At 44.3% G+C, this 27995-nt stretch overlaps 3 protein-coding genes and 3 long non-coding RNA genes across 18 annotated transcripts; 2 read left to right on the top strand and 4 right to left on the bottom strand.

The window, feature by feature from the left end:
* Nucleotides 1-224: 224 nt before the first annotated feature.
* Nucleotides 225-6079, bottom strand: LOC148316604 (uncharacterized). Its single transcript, XR_015840147.1, has 3 exons — nucleotides 5401-6079; nucleotides 1983-4452; nucleotides 225-1901 (listed from the first exon to the last, which is right to left on the bottom strand). It is a non-coding gene; the product is annotated as an uncharacterized LOC148316604 (long non-coding RNA).
* angel2 (angel homolog 2 (Drosophila)) lies at nucleotides 240-4790 on the top strand. Of its 3 annotated transcripts, XM_088286146.1 has the most exons (10): nucleotides 704-1363; nucleotides 1636-1869; nucleotides 1948-2117; nucleotides 2212-2444; nucleotides 2522-2591; nucleotides 3208-3632; nucleotides 3740-3884; nucleotides 3967-4054; nucleotides 4287-4420; nucleotides 4506-4790. In XM_088286146.1, exons 2-10 carry the CDS (start codon nucleotides 1643-1645, stop codon nucleotides 4664-4666), a joined length of 1653 nt encoding a protein of 550 aa, XP_088142272.1. In that variant the 5' UTR covers nucleotides 704-1363; nucleotides 1636-1642; the 3' UTR covers nucleotides 4667-4790. The 3 variants fall into 3 exon arrangements, with proteins under 3 accessions (XP_088142271.1, XP_088142272.1, XP_088142270.1); XM_088286145.1 differs by lacking the exon at nucleotides 704-1363 and adding an exon at nucleotides 240-693 and having other exon boundaries at nucleotides 1636-2117; XM_088286144.1 differs by having other exon boundaries at nucleotides 1636-2117.
* Nucleotides 5705-24322, top strand: LOC148316606 (clathrin coat assembly protein AP180-like). Of its 11 annotated transcripts, XM_088286142.1 has the most exons (23): nucleotides 5705-6386; nucleotides 9412-9554; nucleotides 9627-9702; nucleotides 10236-10338; nucleotides 10414-10507; nucleotides 10600-10711; nucleotides 11194-11300; nucleotides 11505-11546; nucleotides 12251-12324; nucleotides 13429-13441; nucleotides 13524-13654; nucleotides 14070-14143; nucleotides 14264-14278; nucleotides 14717-14896; nucleotides 15572-15676; nucleotides 16467-16682; nucleotides 18248-18313; nucleotides 20110-20196; nucleotides 20317-20378; nucleotides 21626-21679; nucleotides 22329-22400; nucleotides 22487-22597; nucleotides 23219-24322. In XM_088286142.1, exons 1-22 carry the CDS (start codon nucleotides 6257-6259, stop codon nucleotides 22571-22573), a joined length of 2043 nt encoding a protein of 680 aa, XP_088142268.1. In that variant the 5' UTR covers nucleotides 5705-6256; the 3' UTR covers nucleotides 22574-22597; nucleotides 23219-24322. The 11 variants fall into 11 exon arrangements, with proteins under 11 accessions (XP_088142268.1, XP_088142258.1, XP_088142259.1 ...); XM_088286132.1 differs by lacking the exon at nucleotides 16467-16682; XM_088286133.1 differs by lacking the exon at nucleotides 16467-16682 and having other exon boundaries at nucleotides 5706-6386; nucleotides 20125-20196.
* On the bottom strand, nucleotides 14059-19594 carry LOC148316607 (uncharacterized). Its single transcript, XR_015840148.1, has 3 exons — nucleotides 19303-19594; nucleotides 17147-17302; nucleotides 14059-14179 (listed from the first exon to the last, which is right to left on the bottom strand). It is a non-coding gene; the product is annotated as an uncharacterized LOC148316607 (long non-coding RNA).
* LOC148316608 (uncharacterized) lies at nucleotides 20284-27900 on the bottom strand. The gene is made up of 3 exons (XR_015840149.1): nucleotides 27786-27900; nucleotides 23031-23128; nucleotides 20284-20470 (listed from the first exon to the last, which is right to left on the bottom strand). It is a non-coding gene; the product is annotated as an uncharacterized LOC148316608 (long non-coding RNA).
* Nucleotides 24222-26482, bottom strand: LOC148316609 (inactive serine protease 35-like). The gene is made up of 2 exons (XM_088286148.1): nucleotides 26349-26482; nucleotides 24222-26006 (listed from the first exon to the last, which is right to left on the bottom strand). The coding sequence occupies exon 2, from the start codon at nucleotides 26000-26002 to the stop codon at nucleotides 24731-24733; it is 1272 nt and encodes a 423-aa protein (XP_088142274.1). The 5' UTR covers nucleotides 26003-26006; nucleotides 26349-26482; the 3' UTR covers nucleotides 24222-24730.
* Nucleotides 27901-27995: the final 95 nt, after the last annotated feature.

The following is a 27995-nucleotide window of genomic DNA, read 5'->3' on the forward strand; positions in this document are numbered from 1 at the left end:
GTTTGGACACTTTGACGCGTGCATGGGCCTAACTTGAAAGAGGAGTAGAAAACTAGAAGAGTTCAAGAAGACTTTTTTTATAAAATGAGTGCATCAATTGTTTTTTTTGCCCCCCAAGTTAAAGCTAATAATTTTTATTAAGGGTATTTTAGGTCAATTAAGTAAATTAAGTGGGTGTTTGATAAATACGGGCAGGTATTGTGCTACACCGGTGCTAAGGGGGGGTGGGGGGGTGGTATAGTCCTTTCAGAAATCTGTGTGGCCCCATTTAAGCCCACTCCAGCATTTTATTTGATATTCTAAAATGTTTATGAATCATGTTCTCATCCTTCCTATGTATCGGTCAAGGCCCATGAGAGGAAAATCCTGGAGCCGTCCCTGAATATAGATAAAGCAATTAATTTATCCAAATTAGATACGTTTCCTTATGACGTCACTGCGCCTCGTCAAAATTGATTTGCATAAAGGCTGATAATATTACAGAACTAAATAATCTTGTGCTGAACTGAGGGGGTCGTAATAGCGACAGCTGGCCAAGGTCCACCAAATGGGTCGTCACGCGGATCCCCTCGCCAAAATCGATCCCGCCATCCATCGTGCTGCTAGTTCGGCTTGCAAACGTCGCTGCTGAAAAGCTGACTTGTTGCAACGGTGACCTGGTCGCTTGCAGTTAGCTGGCAGCCCCGTATTCACGTAAGTCACAACTTCCTTCTTTCAAGATATACATTTTTTACTTGGGCGACAATAGACACATCTAATATCGATGCAAATATGCAAACTGAAGCATAACATACTTCGACAGTGTTATGACTAAAAATGGTGACATTAGAATGAAAAATATATTGTGCAGTTCCACCTCACCGACATGTTTGTAGTTCATTTACGGGCTTCTTACGCGATTATCAAATGTGATTAACTGAACACAAAACTACATGTTCCACTCGACCTGAAGGACGAGTCGACTTCCGGTGCTGCGTTCCCCACCATCGGATGAATGCTATTGCTTATTATTTCCCAAAAGTAATTTGTGGTGTGATCAAATATTTGATTTAATTTAACCTAACTAGACGATAAGAGATTAATATTTAAAGCACACGTTCATTTTTATGCACGCATATTAACGGAAAGCTCTAAATTCTATGCATGTTCCGAAGTCATAAACGCATCAGTGGGTTCTGACGCCTTATTCTGACGTAGGCATTGACGTCTAATGCGGAAGACAGCCACTGTTTATTTTCCTTACCACAGTGGACATGAAATCCTTTCTTTCCGCAATTTTCCGCCCAATAATTGCTCAGAGTAGTTTTTAAATTGAAATAGCCTTTTTTGTCAACCATTATGTCTTCTTTCTTGAACGTGAAACGTGAGTAGCTAAAAGATTAAATGACAGTATAAACGTGATTGGTGTTACACTTGGGGTCGCGATCAATCAATTTAAAGTAGATCTTTTTCTTCACGTTCTTCGTTGTGTAATTACAACTTTTCAGGAATATTTGATTTAATGCAAATCAATCACATTGTTCCAGAACACTTTCAGTTTGTAGATAGCTTGTGATATTTGCATTAGTGGACAGTTTGTTTTTCCTCGCAGTGATAAAGAATTAATGTTCTTCATCTTCTCCGTCTTGCGTCCAGCCGCGTCATGTTTCTTGGCCAGTTGAGCAGCGTTGGCACCGGCCTCCTTCCCCAGCATTTGGCCGTCTGCCGTCTGGCCCTCATAAAACCTCTTCCCTGGAAGACAAGTCCTCGCCGGGTCTCCACATCCAACGGCCTCATGATGGACCACGAGCCTCCTTACAAACGCAGGAGGAGCGCAGAGGAGAAAAGGAGCGTCAAAGACAGTAATGCAGTCACAGGAGGAGGCGCCAGGTGGGACTCTCGCACGAGGGATACCAGTCGACCTGGGGAAGTTTTGAGTGGAGATTTTAAGAGCAGACATGTGGCAAGGACTCTTGGGGACAAAGACGAAGGAGGGCACGCACCGTCACAACGCCGCAGATCCAAATTCGAGCCGCGAGGCGCAGTTGAAGAGATCCTCGTTACCTCCACCGAGGAAGCCGTCGGTGAGCCTCCTCCGCCGGGAACCCAATCAGCTGTTCGTCCACCTCCGATGCAAGGTGAGTGTGTGGAGCATACACGTTTCTTACCTGAAAGCACTTCAAAGGGCTGGAAACCAATTTTTTTTCAAATTTGTGCCCCGGTTGAATAAAGGTTGGCGGTCGCTGCTGCCCAGACGTTGGGAGGCGTTGCCGGCCTGTGGTGCGGCAAGGCCGCCACGCCGCAGCGTCAGAGCGTTGGACTTTTCAGTGATGTCGTACAACATCCTGTCGCAGGAGCTGCTGCAGGCCAACGCCTACTTGTACCAGCACTGCCCCCACGCCGCCTTGCGCTGGCCGCACCGGCTGCGTAACCTGCTGGCCGAGCTGCGCCACTACAACGCCGACGTGAGGCCGCCGTGCCGATATGCCATGATAACCTATGCCGAATGTTCCCCGTGACCTCCGTGCTCTCATCCCCTCAGGTGGTGTGTCTTCAGGAAGTTCAGGCGGACCACTTTGAAAATGACATCAGGCCCGTGCTACACGCACAAGGTACTTTTACTTTTGCATTGAAAAAGAAATCGAACAAAGATTTATTTAACATATTTTATGAACTATAGAGCACTCCTACCGGTGAAAGAAAAAGCCGCACTGTTGTATTAGCTGCCTGGTTAAAATAAGTAGCAGCTTTTAGTCCGGAAAATACAGAAGTTTTACTTTTATTTATATAAATAAAAAGACTTAATCAAAAACAAGATAATTTTTCTCAAAAAATTGGTTTTCTTTTCCTTAAAATAAAAATATACATTTCCCTCTTTCTGTAGTTAAAAAAAATGTATTTCCCCAAAATTAAAGGTTAAAAAGAGAATTAACCTAAAAATTATGCAATTTTTTTTTCCACATAGAGATGTCGTCACAAGTCAAAACCAAATCATTTTTTTTCTCCAAATCTTAAAACATCGTATGCAGTCAACCCATGCTTATTTATTAATTTGTAATTATTTTTCAATGGATGTTTTAAAGATTTTAACATTTTTTAAAATTTCTAACAACTCAATTGAGCTTGACATTTCATGTCACAACTGACTGTTGGAATTATTATTATTTTTTTTATTGTGACCAGGTTTTGAGTTGTGATTTATTATTCCACTTTTTTGTGTGTTTTGAGGTTACGAGTGCGTGTACAAGAAGCGCACGGGCAACAAACCGGACGGTTGCGCCGTGGCCTTCAAGACCTCCCGCCTGTCCCTGCTTGCGTCCAATCCGGTCGAGTTCTTCCGGCCGGGCGACGCCCTGCTGGACCGCGACAACGTCGGACTGGTGGTGCTGCTGCGGCCGACGGGCGCTGACGTGAATGACGGCAACGCCGTGTGCGTGGCCAACACGCACCTGCTGTTCAACCCGCGGCGGGGTGACATCAAGCTGGCCCAGCTGGCCATCCTATTGGCCGAGATCGGCCGCTTGGCCCGCCTCCCGGATGGCAAAGCCTACCCGGTGCTTCTGTGTGGGGACTTCAACTCCACGCCGTGGAGTCCGCTCTTCAACTTCCTCACGAAGGGAGAACTCAACTACCGCCACCTTCCCATCGGCACGGTGTCAACAAATTCATAATAATCATCATAGGACTGAAATAAGAATAGAAGCTGAAAAACATAAAATTTTTTGGAAACACCTTTTAAATACCAATTGTGTGTACACAGGTGTCCGGTCAGGAGTACGGCTCTCGAGGCCAGCGAGTGTTGGAGAATCCCATCTGGTCACCCGCTTTGGGCATCAACCAACGCTGCCAGTACGAGAGCACCGGCACATCCGCAGCATCCTCGCCGTCCTGCGCCGCAGCTGCCGGTCAGTTGGCCCTTGGCCGCCCGCCGCAACTTCAACCGCACGCTCACCACAACACTCACACCGTCTTGTCGTTTGCACGCAGTTGAACGAGAAATCTCCCAGCTGACCGTGGAAGAAGTCGGCCAACAAGCGGCTGTCAGATCAACGATTGATGACAAAGCTTTGAAAAGGTTTGTACCATTTTTCCAGCAATAATTTTTATATTAATTTTGGCAAATAGTAGCAGGGTTAGTAGGATCTTTTATTGAAAAACAAACAAAAAAACAAATGTATCTAATTTATCTATATGAATGTTTTTTGCTTTTGAAAGTCATCTAGTTAGAAAAATAAGTCGTATAATTTAGAAAATAAAGAGTTTATATATATCCCAAGAATGTGTACATTTTCAAACTGTGTGTGCAGTTGGCGTCTGGAGCATGGCGTGCCGTTGCGGTCGTGCTACCCACCTTACTTGCAGCCAGACGGACGAGTCGCCATCACCACGTGCCACTCGCGCTGCGCCATGATGATGGACTACATCATGTACACGCCGTGCGGTACGTGCGCGCCAACGCCCGCTTGCTTGCAGCTGTGAGGCGTTGACATGAAATGTTACATGCTTGTCTTCTTTCATGCGCGCAGAGTCACTTCCAGGTGGGCGTGGCCTCCAGCTGCTGGGCAGGCTGTCATTGGCGGGCCAGCCCGAGCTGGAGGAAGTGGCCGGCCTGCCCAACATGCGACACTCGTCAGACCACCTCCCGCTGCTCGCTCGCTTCCGCTGCATGATGGGCGAGCGCTCGTGACGCCGACGCGCCAACAAGGGATTTGATGAAGGCTTTTTCAATGATGAAACTTGAAGCATTTTTTTTTAAAAAACAACCATGTCTAGTAAGGCTGTTTTATTAAACAATAAGAATTTAGGACAGACTTGGGAGCGCTGCCCGTGTATTTAATCAACAACAGTCCAACAGAGTACTTTACTACTTTTTCGTCGCACACCTCTGACTTCACCACAAACAGAGATCAGAGCACATGAACCACTCTTAAGGCGACATTAACGTACTCCGAGCGGCACACAATGTTATCAAAGCCTTACTTCAAGCCTACAAAAAAAAAGTCAGGGCAAATAAAGAACCGTAGACGAAAGTTTAATATTTAGACTTTTAAGCCAGTTGAGAGCAGTTTAACTACCGTGTTTCACGTTACGTTTCATTTAAAGGAACAGAACATAGCAAGAAACAGCGAGCTGTTTCGTCTCTCTACAATCATTGGAGAAACATGTAAATAAATAGCGAGCCAAATGAATTTTAATAATAATAATAATAATAATAATAATAATATTCCCTTTATTAGTCCCACAATGGGGAGATTCGAACCCAGGTCTCCTGGGGGGACTGGGTCCTGAACGCGGCCACTCGGCCATCCTGGCAGCCATTTAATGTAGACGTTAATATTGAGCGGCTGTTGTCATGAGCTAGAACGTTAACGTTTGTTTCATTTAAACAGTGACTCATTGGTACAACCGCGTAAAACTTACTGCACGACGAGGATTTCTCTGTCCGTGAAATGTCGACGTCGTCACTTTGTCGATCTTGAGTCTGCAGCGACGACATCCGACTCCAATCAGACTCAAATCGTCCTCCGTTTCAGTGGCGATTCTTCTTCTATTGAATGTGGATTGCAACACTTTGTGGTACACAGCGCCAACTACTGTACAGGAGGGGTTTCGCAGTCGGTGCCGCGATATGCCAATCATCTGGGGTGGCACCTGGGAGGGCCAATCAGATTTTAGGTGGTCCGGTGCTACGCCGGCCTCCCCTCTGGCTCCGCCAGTGCCACCCACCCGTGTCCGAGTAGTTTCTGGCGGGGGGGAGGAGAGTCTCAGATGGGCCATCCTGATAGAAAAGAAATAAAGAAAAGAGCGTAAGGGAAGGAGAATAGGGATTTCCGCCTTGCTTTCTTTGCTCCGCCCCCTCCTCCATTTTTTTTTACCCCCCCCGCACACGTTTTGCGCATTCGGTGCCGCAGAAAAGCGCTGCACGTTTTGGACGAACGGGAGGAATAATCCGAAGCGGATAACGGCCGTTCCTATGGAGTGTTGATTTGAAGCCACAAAAGGGAGATTGACCGTGTTTGGGACGATACGATTGCAAAGAACGGCTTGTTACGTAACCGAGTGGCTTCCGAGCTGTCCACGGTGCTGAAAAGCGCACATCCGCGTCAATTCGACCGTCCGCAAAAGCTCCGTTTGATGCGACATTAATCACCGTGGGGCTGTTTTTTTCCCTACCGATACAGAGAGAAGGTCACGAGCCCGTTTGCTGTGCTACTGGTTGTGATCCAGCTCGATCGATTTTTTTTCCCCGTTAAGCATTCCGGAGAAGGGGGTCCAAATGTCGGGTCAGACACTCACGGACCGCATCGCTGCGGCCCAGTACCAGCTGACGGGTTCGGACATGGCCAGGGCCGTATGCAAGGCCACCACGCACGAAGTGATGGCGCCCAAAAAGAAGCACCTGGAATGTAAGTACCAGCATTTGCCAGCCAGGCCCTTTTTGGTGCATGCAGGCGTGCTGTTAGTGGTCTCGTGCCAATGTGCTGATCACCCTCCGAGCCAGCTCGGAGGTTTTAAATAAGCATAATGTACCAAAGCTACAAAGCAACACAACTGCACGCGCATGGCATCACATTATCGTTAGAAAATGAATACAAATAGCTTCTGCTCTGCATGCATGCAGGTTAGCGGTTAGCATGTAGCAGCGTCTCTAGAATCCGTCTACAATAGATGACTGATTTACGGCTTTCTTTTGTTGCAAGGCCAAGATACGAACTCACTTCACTAGAATACATCTATTTTGCAATTATTTCAAATGCATGTATTCGGTTCCGGACCGGTTTATTTTTTTGTTTGTAATGATGAAATAACACACTCTTGGTTTACAACATAATAAAAAAAAGTCTGGTTCATACTATTGTACCAGTGCTATGGATATAGGTAAGCAAGCAAGTATGTTTTTTTTCTTTTGTAGTTTGCAGAGAGAGGAAAAGCCTACTAGAGCATCTTAAGCTTAATCAGGGGGAGTTGCACCAGAGGGTGATTTTAAATGCAACTGTTTAACTTTGAACACGGCCACATTTCCGGTTACAATGGGGCATGCGTCATCTCTCATTTTTTTATTATTAAATTATGAAGTTCTAGTTCTTTTGGTATGATTTGGCTTGGCCTCATTTTTCAACATCAAAAACAGCTGGCACTTGAACAGGGGTGTGTAGACTTTTTAGAGCCACTCTGTTACACTGTGCCAACATCTTTTGCCGTTCTTGGCGTGAACAGTAAACATTTTGGAGTTCGGAAAATGCGATAAATAGTTCAGAATGGGATGAACATTGGCCACGAAATAAGTAGGAGGATGTAAAATGAGCTGGAATTGGTTAGCAAATATAGAAATGTCTCTGTGCGGCCAATGAAAATTATTTTTATGGAAAAATTATCACATTTGGCCAATGTGGCTTGCAAAAATGGGCCTGGCAGCACAGAGAGCGAGTCATACAGACCACAGACGCGTTTTTTGGCTCTGATCTTTCCTGCCGCTTGTGCTCTCGCGTCTTACATTGTGATCCGCTCACCTTGTGAATAATTCACTCATCAGCCAATGACTGGCCTGCATTATTTACACTGCAAAAGGTGACAATGTTAGATTGCTTTTCTTGCCTCATCTTCAAAACCACCCTAAAATCGGCAAGCTCAGACGCATACTCGCCTCAAAACCCCAATTTGGCACCGAACCCCTCTTATGGGAGCAATTTTTTTTTCCGTTTTGGATTTATAAGCAAGACAAGGATACGACATCTAATATATTGAAATTTTGACTAAGTCCATTTTTGTGGAAAATAATTCCATCCAAAATTATTTTTTGCACTTAATGTCCGTTTTTCTTGTTCAGCGGTGTTTGTTTGGTTTCTTGCACGAGTGCACCTCCGATTCACCCACCATGCTGTAAATCTTTCTCCGTGCCGCCTAATTAGTTGCTACGGCTGTGGTCAAACGGGCACCGGGGGGCATTCATAGAGAACACGAGGCCGCGCAAGGTCAGCTGACTCAACACCCGAGGCGACCAATGAACCTGTGGCCATGTTAAAAAAAACATCACGCTTCTTATATAAATATATTTACATTCTTTTATGTTAAATACCAGATTTATTTTCAATTAAAGAGGCCGAGATGTAACACATTTCCTCCATTTGTAAGGTGTGACAAGACCGTTTTTGTGTTAATTTTTCTTCCAAACATTCTATGAGTGGTTTGACTGAATACATGTCGAAAAACGACTGTTCGACTGCTCGGGTTGAGCGCACAATTTCCGGGCTGGACCTTTAATGTCATTGCCCGCGATGCCTCTTGCACTGACCGGCCTGATGCTATCTTGCTAATAAGAACGCTGCAGGATCACCCGTTGCCATGACGACACACACTGTGATTCTCATGTCATTTTGAGCGACCCTGTAAAGCATACTTTGTTTAGAAATTCAGTCCACACGTTTAAACAGAATTGCTGAAATGGAGAAATCACGTTGAACTCTTTCCAATTTTTCGGGTTTGTTTACTTTTTGGCGGGGGTGGAGGGCGGGGGGGCAAAACGCTTCTTTGTGCTTCATTTCTTATACTGACTGACTTGGCCATTACAGTAGTGCGAGCGACAGGAGAGCTCGCAGTTCATTCTTAGAAGCTGTGGATTACCATAAGAGTCTTTTATATAGCTCGGCCAATCCTCATTAGCATGCTTATTATCCATGTTTGTTTACTACAAGTGAGGATATCTGAGCACCAATAACGATCATTTAAGGTGACGGGCGCTGTATGAGCGACTAAGCGGTGCAGCTGCCCGCGGATCGTGTTGAACAAACACTTGTTGGGATATTACATAAGCAGCCATTGCTCGCGCTTGAGCAGACTGGACAGACACGGCGACTGGCAGCCGCGTTGCACGTACAAGTCCATGAAAACGTGCGAACAGGGGCGTGCTTGCGCGGTCCAAAAAAAAAAAAATGACTCGGGAGTTGGAGTGGAAAAACAAAGACAGACGAGTGATTAGGAATAATCTCTTTACAAACCGTAAATCTTAAAGGGTCGAGATCAGGGTTGGGCAAAGTATTTTAAAAAAAAAGGTGAAATGAATGCATCGAATATTACAAGACTCTCGCGAAATGCTCGTTGGGCCAGACTGAAAGACGAAGCGAGCCGCACGTTGGCCACTCGGGTTCTGGACCGCGGTGCTCGTTTGCGGTTGAGTGGGCGAGTCTATTTTAGGCGAGGCCAAGGCCCGCTCGGTCTGACGGCCTTCGTCTGCTTCCGTTAACGAAGCCGCCTGCCAATACTTGCCGCTGACGTCAATGTCAAAGCTTTCGAGACGCTCTCATTACACGCTCAACGTTAGCGACGATTTATTAGACGGCATTTTCACGTCTTAAGGGACAGTTTTCCAAAGTCACACAACGACTTGGCCCTCGAGGCTAAACATTTTTTTTTTTTGGTCAAATTCCTTTGCAGACTTGGTGTCGGCCACCAACACCACCAACGTGAACATCCCGCAGATGGCCGACACGCTTTTCGAGCGGGCCACCAACGCCAGCTGGGTGGTGGTCTTCAAGGCCCTCGTCACCACCCACCACATGTGCGTGCACGGCAATGAGGTGCGTACACTTTGGCGGCAGAGCGTTCGCATGCCTGGGCTTCTTTCCAAAATGACGTCATTTCCCTTGCAGAGGTTCATCCAGTACTTGGCCTCCAGGACTTCGCTGTTCAACCTCAGCAACTTCATCGACAAAACCGGCTCTCATGGTAAAAAGAAAAGACCAAATTTGGCTTATTTGGGGGGTTGATAATGTCGGACCAATCGGTGAAAATCGATAAATCCTTTTACCATGCCTACTACTTAATGTTTTCGACATTTGCCATACTTAAGTACCACACATTTTTCTGATAAAGTATTGAAACCGAGCGAGAAAAAAATTGTGTACGCCACCGGGTCGTCACATGTTTATTAAATTGGAGTTCAACAAAGCTATTAAAATAAAATAACTCGTCTCTCTCTACCTTGTTTATATTTCATATTTTTTCCGGTTATGTGCACACACTCACAGCCTCCAACGAGGCGCTCTAAAGCAGCCACAGGTGCAATTAATCACGACAGCCCGCCGCTCCCCCTAAACAATACAAAATTAGTCAGGAAATTTGAAATGGTCAAAAATAGTTTCACGCATCATCCCCTTAATTGAGTATTACATCATTCTCCGTCTTTGCATATTTTCAGTTATTATCTTCAAGCAGGTATTTTGGATTTCCGAACTAACCTGTGGCTCTCTTTTTCGGAGGCTACGATATGTCTACGTTCATCAGACGGTACGGCCGCTACCTGAACGAGAAAGCTTTCGCTTACCGCCAGATGGCTTTCGACTTCACCCGAGTCAAGAAGGGGTACGCCGCCGCCACCGCCGCCGCACTCGTCGCATCGCGCACACTTCTTCAAAAGTGTTTTTTTTTTCCATCCAGGGCCGAGGGCGTGATGAGGACCATGACCACAGAGAAGCTCTTGAAGGGCATGCCCGTGCTGCAGACTCAGATCGACACGCTTCTGGAGTTTGACGTGAGACGACTCGCCGCCGCTTGGCGTCTTCCTCGTGGTTGGCGGCGTGTATTGAGAATTAATTGAGAAATTTCTTACTTGCTTGCTGGCAGGTTCATCCCAAGGAGCTGAACAACGGCATCATCAACGCCGCTTTCCTGCTGCTCTTTAAGGATTTGGTCAAGCTCTTCGCGTCCTACAATGACGGCGTCATCAACATGTTAGGTCGGTTTGGAAACGACGTGGAGACTCCAAAGCAGGCCAGAGACCAAAATTTTTGTGCTCATAGCCCACGTTGGATTTTTAAAAGCAGGTTCAGATGATCTAAACGTGAAATACAATTAAAAGATAAAAAAGTTAATGTGCATGCTAAATAAGTCAATTTAATATTAAAATAATTCAATCTTATCAGATTTGATTGGTGACAATAAATTAGAAATAATTAAGCTCTTATCTATTTTAAAAAATAAAAAAAAATGCTGTTTACAATGAAAAATGAATTCAGTTAAATAATAATTTATATTTAAAAAAATCAAAAATATGCAGAAAATAATATTAATTTCATTTATACAAAAAAGATTTAATGATAATTTTTTTTTATTTCTGAAAAAATATATAAATAAATTATTCAACTTTTTTTTTGTTTTATTTCCCGGCACTAACTTGTGGCCATTGGTTGTCTTTTTTTTTGTTTTTTTTTTTTGCAGAGAAATATTTCAAGATGAAAAAGAGCGACTGTAAGGAAGCGTTGGAAATCTACAAGAGGTTCCTGACCCGGGTGACAAAGATCGGGGAGTTCATGAAGCTGGCGGAGGTATTTGCCAACACGAACGGTGCAGCAACTCATCTGCACTGAAAATATCACAATACTTGTAGGCATATATTCTTCATCCTCTGCAAAGAATTAGAGCAATTTACGGAGTCGATTAGAGCAGTTCTGCGGTTCACTCACTATATTGTGACGAGCGAGTTGCGAATGAGCAGATGTTTCCCAACACGGCTTTATTTCTTTCTTCAGACCGTCGGAGTTGACAAAAACGACATCCCCGACATCAACTACGTAAGTCACCGCCAACCGCAAGCGCATATGCACACGCGCCACGTTTGATCCACCACCCTGAAACCCCACCAGTGTCTCCACCCCGGCGCGGTGGTGGACCTGGCAGACTCGGATGACGATGACCGTCCGTTTAAAGCTGTGGAGGAGGAGCCGGTAACCGTAGAAACGAGCCGAGTGCCTGCTTGCAGGATGCAGTGTCGGCGTGCTGAGCCTAATCCCGTTTGACACATGAGCCAGACGCACGCTTTTGATTGTGCGCTTGAAAAAGCCTCGTCACCGTCGTCGGACGATGCTTCGTAAAGTCTCGCTTTCCGTGATGTGGAGGTTAAAATGAGACGCAAAAGTGAACGTCTGTCGTAGTGTTTCTTTGGGCCGTGGATGTAGCGTTTTTTTTTTTTTTTTTTTTGTCTTCTCAGAGCCTTCAGAATCAGTCGTGCTGAGCCACATGACCATTTCATGAAACAATCAGATTTCAAATTTGCAATCACGGAGCGCTGGCCACTCATTAACGGCCATATTTTTGCCTCACCAAATTTAGAAGGCTTTGTGGTCAAAAGGATTACTCTAGTATGAGATTAAAATTTGTTTTTTTTGTCTAGGTAAATATTGATTCTGAACTGCTCCATTTATTTATTTGTTTATTTTATTTTTATTTAATTTATAAATATGAATACGTGTTGTTGATTGTTGTTATTGTGTGTCAGGCTCCCAGCAGTATCCTGGAGTCTTTGGAAACACACATGAATGGCCTGGAGGACGTAAAGGGCGGCAAGAAGGGGTAAGTCATGAATGGAGTCATTTATATCTTCCTTTCATTTTTTTAAAATATTTTTTTTATAATGTCTAACTTCAAAGACTAAAAATATTGCATGTTAAATAGTTTACATGATGATGTTTATTATTTTGATTAACAACTATATGACAAAAGTAGGTCTCCACTGTTTAAATGGATTTATTTAAGGATTGGAAATAAAATTTAAAAAATGAGGAAGCAAAGCTGAAATTGAAATCGAGTTCATTTCTCAAGCTGCTAAAACAGGAAGTGGCCATCCATTTGTGAACCATGTGTGAGGCTTGAGCTTGATTTTATTTTATTTTTTTATCTTTTCCTTGAACCCTTCCTCTCTTTTATCCCCCTTTTCGTTCATTTGGGATCACCAGTGAAGGGTGAGCATAACCCAACGTCTTGGCTTTGGGCCCGGCAGCCTCTTTGAATGTTACTCTTTTGTTGTTGTTTTTTTTTTTTAATGACCTTTTAATGAATAACATCCCAGGCAGGTAAACCGGCACGCTATTCACATGGGAATCAATCCCCTGGGAATAGAAATAGACTTTAGCGGCCCTTAGGTCATCAAACGAGTGTGTGTTTGTGTGTTCATTTGAATACATGTGTGAAGTCTACAAGACGCACATGCTATGAGAGGACATTGACTCATGGAAAACGCCATGTGGTCTCACAAGAATTTAGTTGAAAATCACATAAACCCGTTTTCTAATTAATGCACTTCATTTATACCGATGCCCAAAAATTGTGGTGATTTAAATAGCAAGCATGAATAATTAATTAATAATCATAATTGAGTTACAATTATTATTCATGTGAATTGTTTGACATGTTTTGGTCTTGTAAATAATACGAGGAAATTCTGCTAAATTCTCACGAGACCAGGCTGCATAATATGAAGAGGTTTATTCCTAGTTTTAAACATTTGCTATTTTAGCACTAAGCTGAAATAATTTGTACGACTGGATGTTGCTTTTGGGATGAACTCTTCATATTTTTGAAATTCAAGCACTCACCCCATTTCTTCTTTTCTTATTCAAGTGCATTTTTCACCCCCAGTTCATTGACAATTCTCCCTTTTTCATTTCATTCTTTTAGGTCTCCGACTAAGGTAAGCTGCACGTTTCTACGGATTTCTACTTTTAACTTTGTTCTTGCGTCTAACCGCAAGCGCGATGGTGCACCCCCCGCAGGGTTCTCCCACGAACAACGTGTCTCCCACTTCTACTCCGGCCAAATCCTCGAACGCCGTCCCCGCACTGCAGCCTCCGCCTGGGGAAAGCGCAGCCGCCGCCGCTCCGGCTGCGCCCGAGCCGGCGGAAGAGTACGTAACAGCCTTATCGTGATTCGGCAATCGCATCTTTGCTAGCTCGCTAGTTTTAAATTGTAGTTGCTATACTTTATTGCACAATACTTATTTACCATATTTTTTTTTTTAAATCTTGCACTCGATAAATACTCCATATATTTAAAAAAAATAAAACTAAGACTAAAACAAAGGCTGAACAAACATGCTCTAAAAAATTCAACCAAACCACAATTGGGCTAACATCAATCCGCACAGACGTTAGGGTGATTATAACCCGAAGCAACAACGCATATAAACGACACTTACGACAAACATTCACCAAAAATGATACAATTTAAATGATTACATTTGAATTTCAAATTAAAAATCAACAAAATTGCGGGTTTGCGAACATTCAACTGTGCCTTCTCGGTTTGTACCTTTTATTCAGTTCCTTGTTGGACCTGGATCCTCTGTCCTCCTCTGGCCCCCCAGCAGCATCAGCCGGAACCACGTCCTGGGGAGGTAAGACCCCCTCCGCGTCCAACATTTTGGAGACCACTGCACAAATATAAGATTGAATTTAAAGGCATGGCAGATAATCAGGTGGCGAATAAATGACGACTTGTGTTGTTCTTTTCGCAGACCTTCTAGGATCAGGTGAGTGCTTTCCTCTTGGTTTTGAGTATCGTGTCTCCATGTTTTGTGAAGTCCCGACTGCAGGTTCTGGTATCAAAAGCGCAAACCGCCGCTGTTCAAGTCTAAATGTTCCGAAAATGTTTGAGTGTGTTCTGAATCCCGTTGGACTCTCGATGTGTCTTGCTGACCTCCTTGTTTGTCTCCTCTCAGATCTCTTTTAGTCTCAGTGGTCTTGTTCTTGTCTCTCTCTTTCTCTTCCCTCTCCCTCCACGTCCTCCATTGTCTGAATTTGGTTTACAACAACGGGGGCAATTTGTTTTTCTTTTGAATTTTGTTGACTGCTTTCTTTAATTGGGCTTCATTTGATTTTTCGACCCGCTCAACATGGGTTGGGTTGACTTGATTTGGGGTTTGCAACCCCCCCCCTCCCTTGCACATCCCCCTCACCCCTTTCCTCAGAAATGGGCGATTCCTTGCTAGCCGAGCCCACCCTGGCAGCGGAGGCCGCCGCCCCCTCCTCTGCCGCCGCCGCCTCTACGCCCGCCCCCGCGGCACCAGAAGCTGGAGTCCCTCTAGCTCCTCCCACTAGCACAGCCGCCGCCACCTCCCCTGGCGCCACCAATATGGATCTGTTAGGAGGTTAGTGGGCTTCCAGGGAGCGAGGTTGTCTACCTCGCGTCCTCTCTGGGAAGCTCAACCCCCCACCCCCTCCCACAAGAACCCGTCTGATGATGTGATGCCACATTTAGCTGCATGCACAGACAGTCTGCGGACTGACATATTTAAATTACAGCCAAACAATCACCCTTTAAACTGCTAGGTTAAAAATAAACCAATATGATTTCTTTACAGCCCATTGGGTTGTTTAAAAAAAAAATCTGACATATTGGGTTATTTAACCCTCAACGGCTCCGTTTTTTAACATTTCACTCGAGTGGCAGCATATTTAAAGATTCTTCCAATTTTAGCCGTTCAACTTTGGGCGGTTCCACTCTATTTCCAAGGGCTTTTCACAGACGCTTCAGTTTGATAGACAAGCTTTTCGCTGCGTCCGAGGAAAGCCCGTCCGTCTATCAAAGTGTTGTCCCGCGGCATCACCGCGTACGGAGCGACTACTCTCCGTGCCGTAACGTTAGAATGCCTCCTCGTCTGTGCTCCCATTCGTCTGTCCGCCTTTGTGTCCGAGACCAGCAGCGATCGTGTCTTTCCTCCTTCTTCTCTTCTGCATCTCATTTTCTCTTCCGTTTTCTTACTCCCTTCTCCGGGCGCCGCCTTCTCATCCACCTGGGTTTTTGTGCGGGAAAAAAAACCCAGATGCCTTTGCCACGCCCGCTGCCGCCGCCGCCGCCACCGAGGCCTCTGCCGCGGCAGCTGAGGGCGGAGCCGCCGCAACGCCCGCCGCCCCGGTCGCCGGAGCTGGTGGGTGACTCAATGTTATGTTTTGGGTCCGACCGATCTGGATATTTTCAGAAATTAATGTACTGTGTAAGATGACAGTGTGTTGGTAAGATGAAGAAATGAGGGCCAGCTCAATTCAACAACACCACCATCTGGGCTTCTTGTTGCCATGGAAACAGAAGACAATGCACTTCTCGGTCTCGTCTTCACACGTCTGAGTGACAAAATAATGCGGGCAGGTGGCTGCGCCTGTGCCAAGTTCTGTTTACTTTTTCAGGTGTGAAGGTCAAATTGGGGTCACCATCGCCAAACAGACACCACATTTGGCTTTTAGGCTACAACTGACAACATGGAGCGTGTGTGTGGGGGGGGGGGCTTCTCAGCTGCATTCAAGTAAAGTGGGAAAGTCCATCTTAAGCCATGAAAAGCAATTTATCCAATAGAACTCCATTTCCGAATCCATTTTAGTTAAATTGCTCAACTAGTATTTGTGGGGTGATAGGGCCAGTGTGGTTCTAGGAAAGAGCTTTGTGGAACACCACCAGTATCTAGCTCAAGTGGGTCCTTGGGTTAAAAGAGTTCAGTGGTAAATGAACACGCCTTCTTGCTCCACATGACTTTCGAGCTCATAATTTAAGTCGTTAGGGTCTAATAGGAATTGATTAATGCCCATGTCCAACTTTGCAGTTTTCTTGAATGCAGCATTTCTCATTCCTTCATCTCAGCTTTCATGACCACAGCAAAACTCCATTTTTTTTTAAAACATCTAACACCACTTCTTCCACATGCCACCCCCATCACATCCCACAAGACCCCTTCGCTCCCTCGGACGGGAGCGCCATCACCGCAGCGTCTTCGGATCTAGACCTTTTTGGTGTGGAAAAGTCATGTTTTAGCTCCGTGGCGGCCCCCCCTTCGCCATCATCTATCTTCAGTTCCGCATCCGACACCATCGTCCCCACAGCGGCCGTTTCGGCGCCTTTAGCTCCCGACGCCCATCCTACGACCGACCTTTTCAGCGGTAAAAGTCGGACCTGTGTGTGCCCTACTCTGCTCTTGAAATACATTTTGTTGCCTGAATCCAGTGGCGGGCGGTCTGAGCAAACTTATGGATGTGGGTGAGCTACTTTCGTTTGGGTGATGTACCAAACTCCGTTGATAATGGGATTGTTTCTTTCACGAATAACATTAGAAATTGGTCCGCATTTTTCTGTCCTCTGATGGGACGGTCAGAGCAAAACTTGTTTCGGCCAAGTTTGACGAGCAAACCGTCAATAGTAACTTCTTCATTTAATATTCGTTCCAAAACACTCCAGCTAAGATTGTTGTTTTGCATTTTTGTCGACTATCGATTGTTTCTACAATAAGGATGTGATAATGTGGTATTAAGAGTTGGCATTAGCCAAATTCGAAGGTCCGGTTAGCAAATGCATCGCCCGCCACTGCCCGAAGCACTCCACATGAATGAAAAAACTCTCGCGTTCAACTTGCCTGCTGTCACGTTTGAGCATTCTGGCCGTGTTTGTAGCCTTCTTTGCATCGACGCCAGACACCCGAGGAGACGCCACGCCCACAGTTGACTTGTTTGCAGCAGGTATCGCTTCTTTGCACACGTGCTGTCCTCTTTGGTGTGCTCTCACTTCCTGCCTTGAAAAGATAGAATTTTTTTTTTTTTTAATGGGCGCTTTCCTCTTAAGCATGTTCTGCATGCTACGTATATATTGTGTTTCCTCAAATAGTGAGGACAATTCGAGTGGCCACTGTTTGAGGAAATACGCAACTTGTGAGCATCAAGGATCATTGAATCATGTTAAATGTCATTCCATTAATCCCTCCCTCCCCCCAGCGGATTTATTCGACTCCTCAGCCATGTCACCCATTCATTCCTCCGCCCCCCCGCCCAAAACTGAGAGCAGAGACATCATGAGCCTGTTTTGTGGTGGGTAGCCTCACATGATGGATGTGACGAAAACAATACTCACTAAATCGCCGAATTTTTGGGGAACCTATTTAAATTCATAATTTCTACAAAAAAACCAAGTCATGGGATTTTCTTTCTTTTTTTTTTTTTTGATAATTAATAATTTACATCAAAGTCCCTATGAATTGAAAAATGCCAATGCAACAATGAGGCACTCTAAAGCTGTCATGCCAGCTTGTCGAAGTAAATTTATTAAAAAAAAAAAAAAAAGAAATTTGCCTTTGCACACTCAAAGCCAGAGTGTGTTTGTGCGGAATAATGCTCTCTTAAAAAAAAAAAAATCAACAGGGTTCACTTGGTGGATCTCAACTATTTCTTGTTCCAAAGGATTTTTTTTTTTATGCCTTTTTACAGTCGGTTGTTGCAAAAAGAGATTTTGAAGCTGTCTGGTGTGTTCGGTCTCAATCTACTTTACAGCATTGCTCGCTCATCCGAAGTATAATTTTGTATATTTAAAATCATGATCTGGCCTGTCTAACTCTCATCATTTCTTGACATTAGCAGTGTGCGGCTCCCAGACTGATTGTCCTCCCCTCCAACCCTCCCTTCTTCTTCCTTAATGCTGCGATGGATATGATGTTTTGTGCGGCTCTGTTCGGTTGACCCGACAGAGTCCACCGGAGGAGGCGATGCCACAGCAACCGCTGCCGCAGCCCCCGCGGCAGAAGTCGTCTCAGGTAAAAGTCGACGTATTGCATCTCATTGTATTGATATGACACATTGTAGATGGAAACACATTTGAGCACGTAGTCCATATCCATCTTAAGGTAGTAGCCGGGCAAAAGACGTACAGCTTTAAAAAAAAAAAAAAAAAAAAAGTCAGCCACTGAGTTTAGTAGTCTCAGAGGAGAGGAGGAAAAAGTGTATCCGTAGAGGGACCTTAAGATGGATATAAATCGTATCAAATTCATCCCAAAATATCCTTCCATTTACTGTGCATATATCCGGTAAATGCTGCATGATTTTTTTTTTTTTTTTTTTTTTTTAAATCACGCTGCAACTAATGTATCCGACTAGGAGTGGTAAGAACAGTAGTAGTTAAAAAAAAAAGGACTATTGGTACTACTTTTCTTGATTTATACATATACTTGTACATTCACCAGTTTAGTAAACTTTTGGGGGGAAATTAAATTAAAAAAATTTTTTTTAAATGTATTTAAATTTTTTTAAAATTGTATTTAGGTTACGGTTTCCATTTTCCATGGAATTAACTAATTTAACTCTTTATTAGTTAATGGAAAAAAACATAAAAATGTCTGTTTCTGACCATCTTTGCATTACTTAGTTTTGCGGTTTAATATTACTTTTTGCGGTGTTGAATATTCCTTGAAAAAACATGCAAACAGCATTTAAAAACATTTATGCAGTAATTGTGCTTCTGAAAAGTTTTTTGTTTTTATGTATTTTTTTTTAAGAGTTTCACTTTCTCCTAATTCTGCTTTTTGTGCAAAATCCCACTTTGAATCCCAGTCAATCATGTCAGCGGCATCAGCTCGTTTGCTTCGGGAATCCCTTGCCTTGTGTGCCTGGTCACCATGGTAACAGGAAGCCCAACTAAACACAACTAAAAGTCTGCAGCTTTGAGGCTTTTTTCCCCCGCCGCTCTCCCTTAATCACCTCCAATGTTCTGTCATGCTGGACTTTGGCATCTGACTGTTTTTCTTACTTTTGGCGCTCCCTCGCCGGCTCTCATTTTGTTCTCTTCCCTGCTTCGTCCCTCCCGCGTCTGGCTCTTGGGCTGGCTCATTGCTTGCTTCCTGCCACTTGACTCGGTGAGTTTCCTTGCCTTGCTTCTTTTGACGCGCAGCGGTGTGAGTGCTGCATTGCAGTGCGGGAGCGCTTGCTTGCGCTGGCCTCTCAGCTGCAAACGCACACACACTTAAATTACAGACTGACACACACAAAAAAAATACAATATTAGACAAACACATTGACGCACTAATGAGCGCACACACGGTCACGAAATCTACCTCAGACACAAATTACGCTACACACAAACACACACAGACAATTTTACACACTAACACACAAAAGACACACACACAGTTACACACCAACATATGCACGCAAAATGACGCACACACAGCGTGCACATACATTTTGTCAATGGTTGTCAGTAATACACCATTGCTGAAGGGAAGTGCTCCTTCCCTTTGCTCTGTCATGTTGGAATATGGACACCTTCAAATATTGAAATATTTTTAAAATTTTAATCGAATCTAATTTCTGGATATGGTAAATGTATTTTTATTGTTAGCTGTAAGCATCCACATGTCCTATTTAAACAGGTGTCAATTCCCCTTCAAAGCCCCCCTCCCTCTGTCGCCATGTCAACCAATTGCTGTTGCCTTGGCGACACCAGAACCGAATTGTGCTGTAGTAAGCCCGTGTGCTGCAAGACCGGCTAACGTCTCCCTCTCCCATCCTTCCCCCAAACTTGGCCCTGCAATCCTCCCTCCGCCCCTCCTTGTAGCATTTGGTGGCTTAGGGGATGTAATGAAGCCCACCCTGACCCCCCAGGCGGGCGATGTTGACACCTCCATGGCTAACATGGCGAGTAGTAAGTAGTCCTTTCTCCGTCACGCCGTATTCGGATCTCATGGTTGTGGTGTGTCAAAAAAGAAAAGTCATTTTGCAGTACCTTATTCTCGCTCTCTCTCGTTCTTTCTCGCCGAGTCAGATCTGACGATGGGATCCCCAGCGGCCCCTCAGGTAGCTCCCCCCAGCTGGGGGGCCCCCATGGTAAATGTTGTCTGTGTCTTACGTGTGAGCATGGAGTGGAGCCGCATGGCGGGACCGAGCCGCGTTGCCTTCATCTGGCTCGCCACGTGCCACTAAAGGAGAAGCAGCCAGAGAACACCACATGACTTTAAAAATCATTTTCGGGATGATTTGCAGTATCTGCTTGAGAGTGATCAAATAGCAAATGATCGAAAGCTAAAAAAAAAAATTTTTTAAATTAAAGACATTGCAAGGCGCATTCTTTGCAGATGAAGTGGGGGTGGGCAAACTTTGGTGCCAATGAACAGAGCTGAGTCAATTGTAGACGAGGTTGAAAAAAAGTTTTTAAAATGTGATTATTCAGAATTGATTGAATTACAATTAGTATGTAAATATTTAAATGTACTCTAGTATATATCGTCGCTGTCCTGTGAAAAACACAGATGTCCTTTTAAAATTTTTTTTTTTTTTTAAATTACGTTAGTGGGATGTCCAAAATTCGGACACCCAACTAACGTAAAAAATGAAAAAAATGGACTTACATATTTTTCATAGGACAGTGACAGTAATTAAAATGTTTTAATGACACCAATGAATAATAAATTTAATAAACCAATTTTAGGAAGAAACTGCTAAATGAACGCAACAAATGCTTAAACAACCAAACTTTGCCCACCCCTTAGCTAAACTCTGACCTCTCATCTCACTTTATTTGCTTGCTTTGAGTTTCAATTCTAACACATTGAGCGCTAGTTTCAACGCGCAGGTCTGCAAGCATATAGAAAACTGGTTCAGCATTTATTTGATATTCATCTTGGTCCTCGTTCGCTCTTGTCCTCAATTGTAGGACAACGTTAGCATACTAGTACGACAAAAACAAGTTAGGATAGCGTGCTACTACTTCTAATAATATTATTTAAAAATTCTGACTTCTAGCATCCCTGTAATAGTTTTCTTGAACAGTCTTACTAATGCATAGAAACATCAAACAGTAATGAGGAAAAAAAAGTTAGTCTACTAGTGTGCTAAATTGTTTTTATGATGAGGAAAAAAAAAGATACTAGCATTAGGACCTAAAGATGGATATCCAAGCACAGACTGACTTCACTTCACGCATGCTAGCAAGCTAATGCTAATAAGGACGCTAGCTCGTTGAGGTTTGTGTCGTGTTGTGTGTCGCTTTTCGTTGCTGTGCGTCTTTCATTGTTTTTGTCTTACATGTAAGTGACCCCAACTCCGCCTCCTCTCCCTCCCCTCCACACCTTTAGCCAGCACCCATGGGTGTTCCTCCATTTATGGGGACTCACCCAAGCTACGGCATGGTAAGAGCACCAGTCCAGTCCAGTAATGTCCCTTGAGAAAAACACAAATCTAAAAAAAAAAAAATGGTGGACATTACCGGAAAATGATGGACGCTGATTCCCCTCAACTCCCTTTTATGTGTCACACGCAGTCAGGCTGTGTTCGGAATCACTCACTTGCGACTACGTTTGCCATTTTCGTATATTTTCATTTGAATATCCTGCGAGTATATCCACAAACCTCCTATGTCCAAATATGGCAAGCTTATTATTTTTTTTTCAACAAATACTTGTTGCTCTGTCTCCTTGACATTTGTTGGTTTGACACATTCTCAACCAATTTAAAAATGATGAAAAACAGTTATTTAGTATTACATCGCATTAAAGGCTTCTCGATTTCCTAAAATGTCGTGATTTTTGGAGTGATGAGGATTCCGCCAAATAGCGACGATATGCAATAGTGCTAGCGCTGTTCATGTCAGTGGTAGTTTTATTGCGTTCTTCCGTACAGAAATACAAGCTACGCTACAGAACTCCCGCGCCACAAGTCGACTGTATAAAAATCCCTGTAAAGCGATTAGGAAACGCACAAATGATTCCGAACACAGCCTCCGTTTAAATGTCACACTCGTGTCTTAGCGTCTCCTGTTGTGTGTGTCTCGTTGAGAAGCCTGGGGCACCGGGCGTTGGAGCTCCCATGATGCCTTTGGTTAGGCCGGGCTTCCCTGCCACCGGCGCCCCGGTAACCTAGCTCCTAGATTTGTCCACGTCGAGTTGAGTTGTCAGCATTGCTGATTGTGAGTGTGGCATGTGTGCGCGTGTGCGCAGATGTCTCCTGGAATGACTCAGAGCCCCAGAAAGCCTCCCCCACCCAGGAACGCTCTGGATGACCTGAACATCAAGGACTTCATGTAGGCCGACACGCAGACCTTCGAAAAGGTACAATAGCGTTCAGTTTGGATATTGTAAGAACTGTAAATAAAAAAAAAATGCATATCTTCTTTAAAGTTGTTTTAGTATAATTTAAAATGATCATTTATTATAAGACTATGAAATGATGCTAAGTTTAAGGTCACTTGAACCTTCACAGGAGAACATAAAGGGTGATTTTGCAATATTAACTCATTCAATCCATAAGACATTTATACCTTTTCAAAAACACTGTCCCTGCCTCCCAAAGACGTATTTATACGTCTTAGCCTTTTTTTTTTTGCGGCATGTTCTATAGCATTAGAACACTATATTTTGTAGGCCTTGCAAAATCTGTCAAAATCCAGAAAAATGCTGGGATTGAGCGGATTCCTCTAGTGAATACGACTGGGATTAAATGTGTGTGTATCAGGACTTGAAAGCAAAGTGTGTAGTGATTCACCTGCTTGTCACTGAACCTGTCGCAGTTGATATTCAAGTTATTTTCCTGTCATCCGCTGGTTTGGTGTTCTGCCCTTGGGTGCTACACCACACACTCACCTGCAACAGGAAGAGTCACATAATGGCATTTGTCGAATGTCAACCGAAAGCCCAACATTAGTGAAGTGCGTTTTAAACTTGTCGTTACAGGTGGTACTGTGTGTGTGGCGCTCTGGATGTCTGCACTTCCCCACTGCCGCCCTGAAGTCACGCCCTCTGACCATCAGCTCAACAACGCCCCCCTCCCTCATCCCCTCCAAGAGGCTCCAAACGCTCGAAGACCCCCCCCACACCCTGACCCCATGATGTACTGTTGTAGCACAACTGTGAATGTGAACCCTAGATACAGAACACTGTTTTACATGCGTGTGTGTGTGTGTGTGGGTGTGTGCGTGTAAATCAGTGTTAAACTTTACTTAATATAATACGGCAGAGCGAAAAGAAAAAAAAAAAAAGAAAAATAACCCAAAAAAAAAAATGAATGCATATTTACAAAGCTGACTTGAATGGAATGGTATGGTGGTTTCTTTGCGCATCTCGAAGAAAAGGACCGTGTTGTTCATTGTGGACTGTGTTTCGGTGTGTGTAACTTCACTGGCCAACCCCCCCCCCCCCCTCCCCCCTTTATCATCCCAACTAATACTGAGCTAACTCCTCGTCGTCCCAGCTAATACTGAGCTACGTGTGTGTGATGGTTGTCCCTTCAGTATGTCAAGCTTCGCCACCCACGTTCCCCATCGGTCATGAAAAACATGCAAACATGACATTATCTACGGTTTTGATTTGGAATTTTGTCGTATGGAAACAGACGGCAATTTGTGCTCAATTTGACATATGCATTTTAGACTATTTTGATGATAGATAACACTTATTTTCTTTACTTTGAGGACAAAATACCATATATTTTAGTTACATATCTTGAGGGGAAAGCATGTAGATGTATAAAACAACATAAGTGTCAGTTTTGTAGAAGCAGTATTGATTTCCTCCCCAAAAACTGTGCTGGCTGTTTGACATGGCGCCCTCTACTGGTGTAGAGTGGCCAAGGGATGAAATTTATTTCTTAGCATTGGTGCATGCAATCGATTGGACGGCATCTGGTCCATTTGCTCACTGGGAAGACCCGCTGTAAAGCACTCACGTATATGCTGGATGTTCTGTGTGTTGTTTATTTCCAAAAAGTGACTGTATCTTAATCCATTGTGGCAATTACATGTTGAAAGAAAACGAAAATAAAGGCGACAGTGACATTTACATACCAGACAATGCAGATAGATTATGTATTGCTCAGTATTCCTGTCAAGGCTGTGTATTTTTGGGGGGTTTGGGTTTCGCGCCATTGTCCCCGACAGACCCCGCCCCCCTCCACCCATTTCCTCCTTCTTAACCTGCATGTGAGTCCTCCTATGAGATGCAATAAAAAAAATTTAAATCACCCAAACGACCCTCACAACTCGTCACTTATCCCTGTTTAGTCTGAGAACGACAGGCTGAATCATTTTGCAGGAGAGTGATAAAAAAAAAAAAAAACAGGCAATGGTTTCATAACTAACCCAAGTAATATTCTCCCCAAAAAATCAAACAAAGTGTGGAAGCATACTCAGTGGCACAAAACTTTTTTTTTTTGCGCAGAAACGCAGTTAAGACGTCATAAAATGCAATTCAAAGAGTTGCGCAGCGACTCGGGTCTCCGTGGATCCAGTGGCAGATTTGCGCATATTTGGCCTCGGTGATTCTCACGGCCACATTAAAGTCTCTCTGCTCGCCGTCCCCGACTTCCACCCGCTGATGACCCGAGAACACCCCAATCACTCTCCGCTGCCACTTCCCTTTCCCGCCTTTTTGTCCATCCTCTCGTCTCAGACGGACGTAAACGCCGGCTCCGGTGGCGCCTGGCCGAGCGTCGCAGTGCTGGTACATCAGATCGTCGGACTCCTTCACCACCGAGCAAAAGCGGTAGACCACCTTCTCACCCCCGCTGGCGGCCAGTTGGCTTTTGTCATCGTCGTAGCCCGAGAAGTGGATTCTGGCCGGGACGAAGGTGCGGGGCGCCACACCCACGGCCATGAACTTCTTCTGTTTGACGGCTCGTTTGAGTTCCAGGAGGGCGTAGTCGTAGTCGGTTGCCACGGAGGCGTTGGAGTTCCTCGAGTGGATCCATCCTTTCGGGATGCGTGTTTGTTTGACTCGTATCCAGCGAAAGACGGGCTGCTTCCTGGGGTGACTGATTCCCCTTTCCCGAGTCTTGCCGTTTCTTACCGTCTCTCCATCAATTCGAGTCTGCTCTCCGTCCTGCGTGAGCTCTCCTTTTTGCTGGTTTATTTTCCTCGCAGCCCGCTGCCGCCGCCACCTCCCTCTTTTGTTTTTGAGTTGCAGCACTCCGACTTTCAGGCTTTTCACGCTCTCCAGATAGTAACGGCCGTCATGGACGCAGTTGGCCGCCGTCAGCACGTGTTTGGGGGAGACCAGAACACCGGAGCAGCCCGTGGAGAGGCGCACGGCGGTGGCGAAAGGGTAGTTGGTGATGAAATGCCAGTCGGAGATGACGAAACGGCCGTCGGCGCCGTAAACCTGACGTTTCCTGCGAGTCGGCGACCCAACGTACGGCGCCGGTCCTGTCGTGTTCAGACGGAGCAATCTGACGTCAGTGCGTGTGCACGTGCCATTTTCGTACATCGTCTCATATCCCAGAACGTTCTCTTGATCACTCGGATTTAAAGGCACTAACCCGCTTTGACACTCTATACCGCAGAGTTTCTTAACTTCGCCTCCCTTCTCATCGTCCAATGGTCCTCTGAATAAAGTCTTCTCTTGACGCTCTGTTTTTTCATCCATCAGCACCGGGAGCTTCTGCCTGGTCCACTTGTGCGCCTCGGTGCTTTCATTATTAACACTCGCATAAAGCAGCAGACAAAGGAACTTCAGGAGGCCCATGGCTCTTAAAAAGAGAAAATCAACAATGAATAAAGTGAGTTGTGAGATGATGATGTACGAGTCATCAACCGTCGGTTTCTGCTTTGGTTTGCGAGCCAAAATTTATTATACGTTCAGCAAAAAGCAATGTCATTTAGTCGTTTTCAAACCCTTTGAGCAGCAGGTGGCGCCAATAACACCTCGGAACAACCAATTAAGAGCTCATCTATTCATCTAGCACGTAGTAAATAATCCCCGTAATAAATATCATAAACATTTGTACATGCCTTTCGAAGGTTCATTCAGGAATTATCAAAAAAAAAAAAAAACATACCATAAAAAAATGCTAACTAAATTCAAAACTTACCTGAAGTGTGAGAAAAAACGCTCAAAGAGTTTCCAGTAAAATTCTTCTAATGTTCACAAAACCGCTGCGTCCAGAAGTTCCATCTTGTCCGGACGGCTAAAAATGCAGCAAGCTTTGTGCAGGGGATCCTCACAGATATCTACTGTACTGTACATCCCACTGTCGAGGGGGAGGGCGCAGAGGAACATGTTGATCACATGAGGACATCGCATAGTGGAGCTGAAGTGGTGATATTTTGAGGATAGTGAGACAAGGCATCCATTTTTTGTACTGAGGTGAGGCAGACGATCCGATCCCGACTGACTTTATCGTGGTCGACATGATAAAATCTTTAACGTGATAGCAGAGGACCATCGAGAAACGAAACCGACAAGGAAAAAAATGTTCACTATCACTTACAGTTATGAACAATTGAAATGGAATGTCACGAATGACAGTTTTTTTTTTTGCTTCAGTTCAATGACCAACGTGCTGCACCTAATGGCGCCTGCACCCTGGCCACTTTGATGCAATACAATACAGATTTAGTGACCGTAAGTTGTTCTTTGCAAAGGATAAAGAATATATGCGTTATTTCAAACTGTGTTGCTTTCCTGTTTGTGTCCAAATATCGGTAATATTTAACTACGAGTGACAAAAATAAATACAACATGAGGGACTGTGATGCAAGTTCAACCAGAAAATTTCCTGTTTATTCTGCGTTTGGATTTTAATATGTCTATCAGATTCATATCATATTATAACTTCGGTTTTGTTATCATATTTAGGTGGGATTTATTTTCAGGTTATCGCGATGTTATCTCAGCATTGATTGTTGTCTCTGTGGGAGAGTTTCACTCACAGGAAATCAAATTAATGAATACACCGAATAAATGTTTTGGTTGGAGGGTGTCCAGAGGAACAAATGAGAAACGTGTGTTTGCTTTTTGACAAACGAGAGGGATGTGTACTTCACCCGTCCATTCATTTATTCATCAACATCCATTGAAGTGGAGATCAAAGAGGGAGATGCACCTCCACTTGGGGGTGCCGGAGTACTTGAGGGGGAGGCACGGTAGCTTTTGCTTTTTCATTTTGCAAACATTCTGAGCTATACTATCAAGGACAAAGGTTCCATTTTGAGTTGTAGTTTTAATTTCTCCTCCATGAAAAGAATTTTTATTTAAAAAAAAAAATATTTAAGGATATTGGTTGAACCTAAAATGCACTATAACCTGTGTGACCAGAAGGACTTAACTGTTAAAGTCGTCAGCTGCAGTAGAAAATTATCATTCACTCACCAATTAATTTATTTAGATTTGATGTTGCATTCCGCAGTCTAGACAGCAGTGTTGTTAATTTAAAAAAAAAAAAAAAAAAAAGAAGCTAATTCAGCAAGCTGGGGTCAAGACAGCTGCAGCGGAGAGAGCGTGCAAGACTTTAGTGTTTGTGACTCACCCTTTATTCGCAGCTGCTGCCCTCACGCTCTGGACGTCCCGGCCGTGTTCCTTCAAGGCTCATCCTCTACTTGAACGTTTCTCGGGCACACCAGAACAATGCGTCAAGATCTGAAACACACAGACAACGCCTGTATCAAGATGACATCGTCTTGACATTTAAGAAACAAAAATAAGAGTTTCCGTAGCCACGTCAAAAAAAAGTCAATGG

This window comes from Idiotropiscis lumnitzeri, chromosome 21 (assembly GCF_059441095.1).
Source record: "Idiotropiscis lumnitzeri isolate Australia: NSW breed Sydney's pygmy pipehorse chromosome 21, RoL_Ilum_1.0, whole genome shotgun sequence".
Lineage (NCBI taxonomy): Eukaryota > Metazoa > Chordata > Actinopteri > Syngnathiformes > Syngnathidae > Idiotropiscis > Idiotropiscis lumnitzeri.

What these genes read in the sequence shown, in the direction of transcription:
- angel2 (XM_088286145.1), top strand. Translation starts at nt 1,643, where the DNA reads ATGTTTCTTGGCCAGTTGAGCAGCGTTGGCACCGGCCTCCTTCCCCAG. An exon ending in TGCGCCACTACAACGCCGAC is followed by an intron (nt 2,445 to 2,521) that starts GTGAGGCCGCCG and finishes TCATCCCCTCAG; the next exon opens with GTGGTGTGTCTTCAGGAAGT. An exon ending in GATGACAAAGCTTTGAAAAG is followed by an intron (nt 4,055 to 4,286) that starts GTTTGTACCATT and finishes CTGTGTGTGCAG; the next exon opens with TTGGCGTCTGGAGCATGGCG.
- LOC148316606 (XM_088286142.1), top strand. Translation starts at nt 6,257, where the DNA reads ATGTCGGGTCAGACACTCACGGACCGCATCGCTGCGGCCCAGTACCAG. An exon ending in CAAAAAGAAGCACCTGGAAT is followed by an intron (nt 6,387 to 9,411) that starts GTAAGTACCAGC and finishes ATTCCTTTGCAG; the next exon opens with ACTTGGTGTCGGCCACCAAC. An exon ending in CGCCCCGGTCGCCGGAGCTG is followed by an intron (nt 15,677 to 16,466) that starts GTGGGTGACTCA and finishes ACATCCCACAAG; the next exon opens with ACCCCTTCGCTCCCTCGGAC.
- LOC148316609 (XM_088286148.1), bottom strand. Translation starts at nt 26,002, where the DNA reads ATGGGCCTCCTGAAGTTCCTTTGTCTGCTGCTTTATGCGAGTGTTAAT.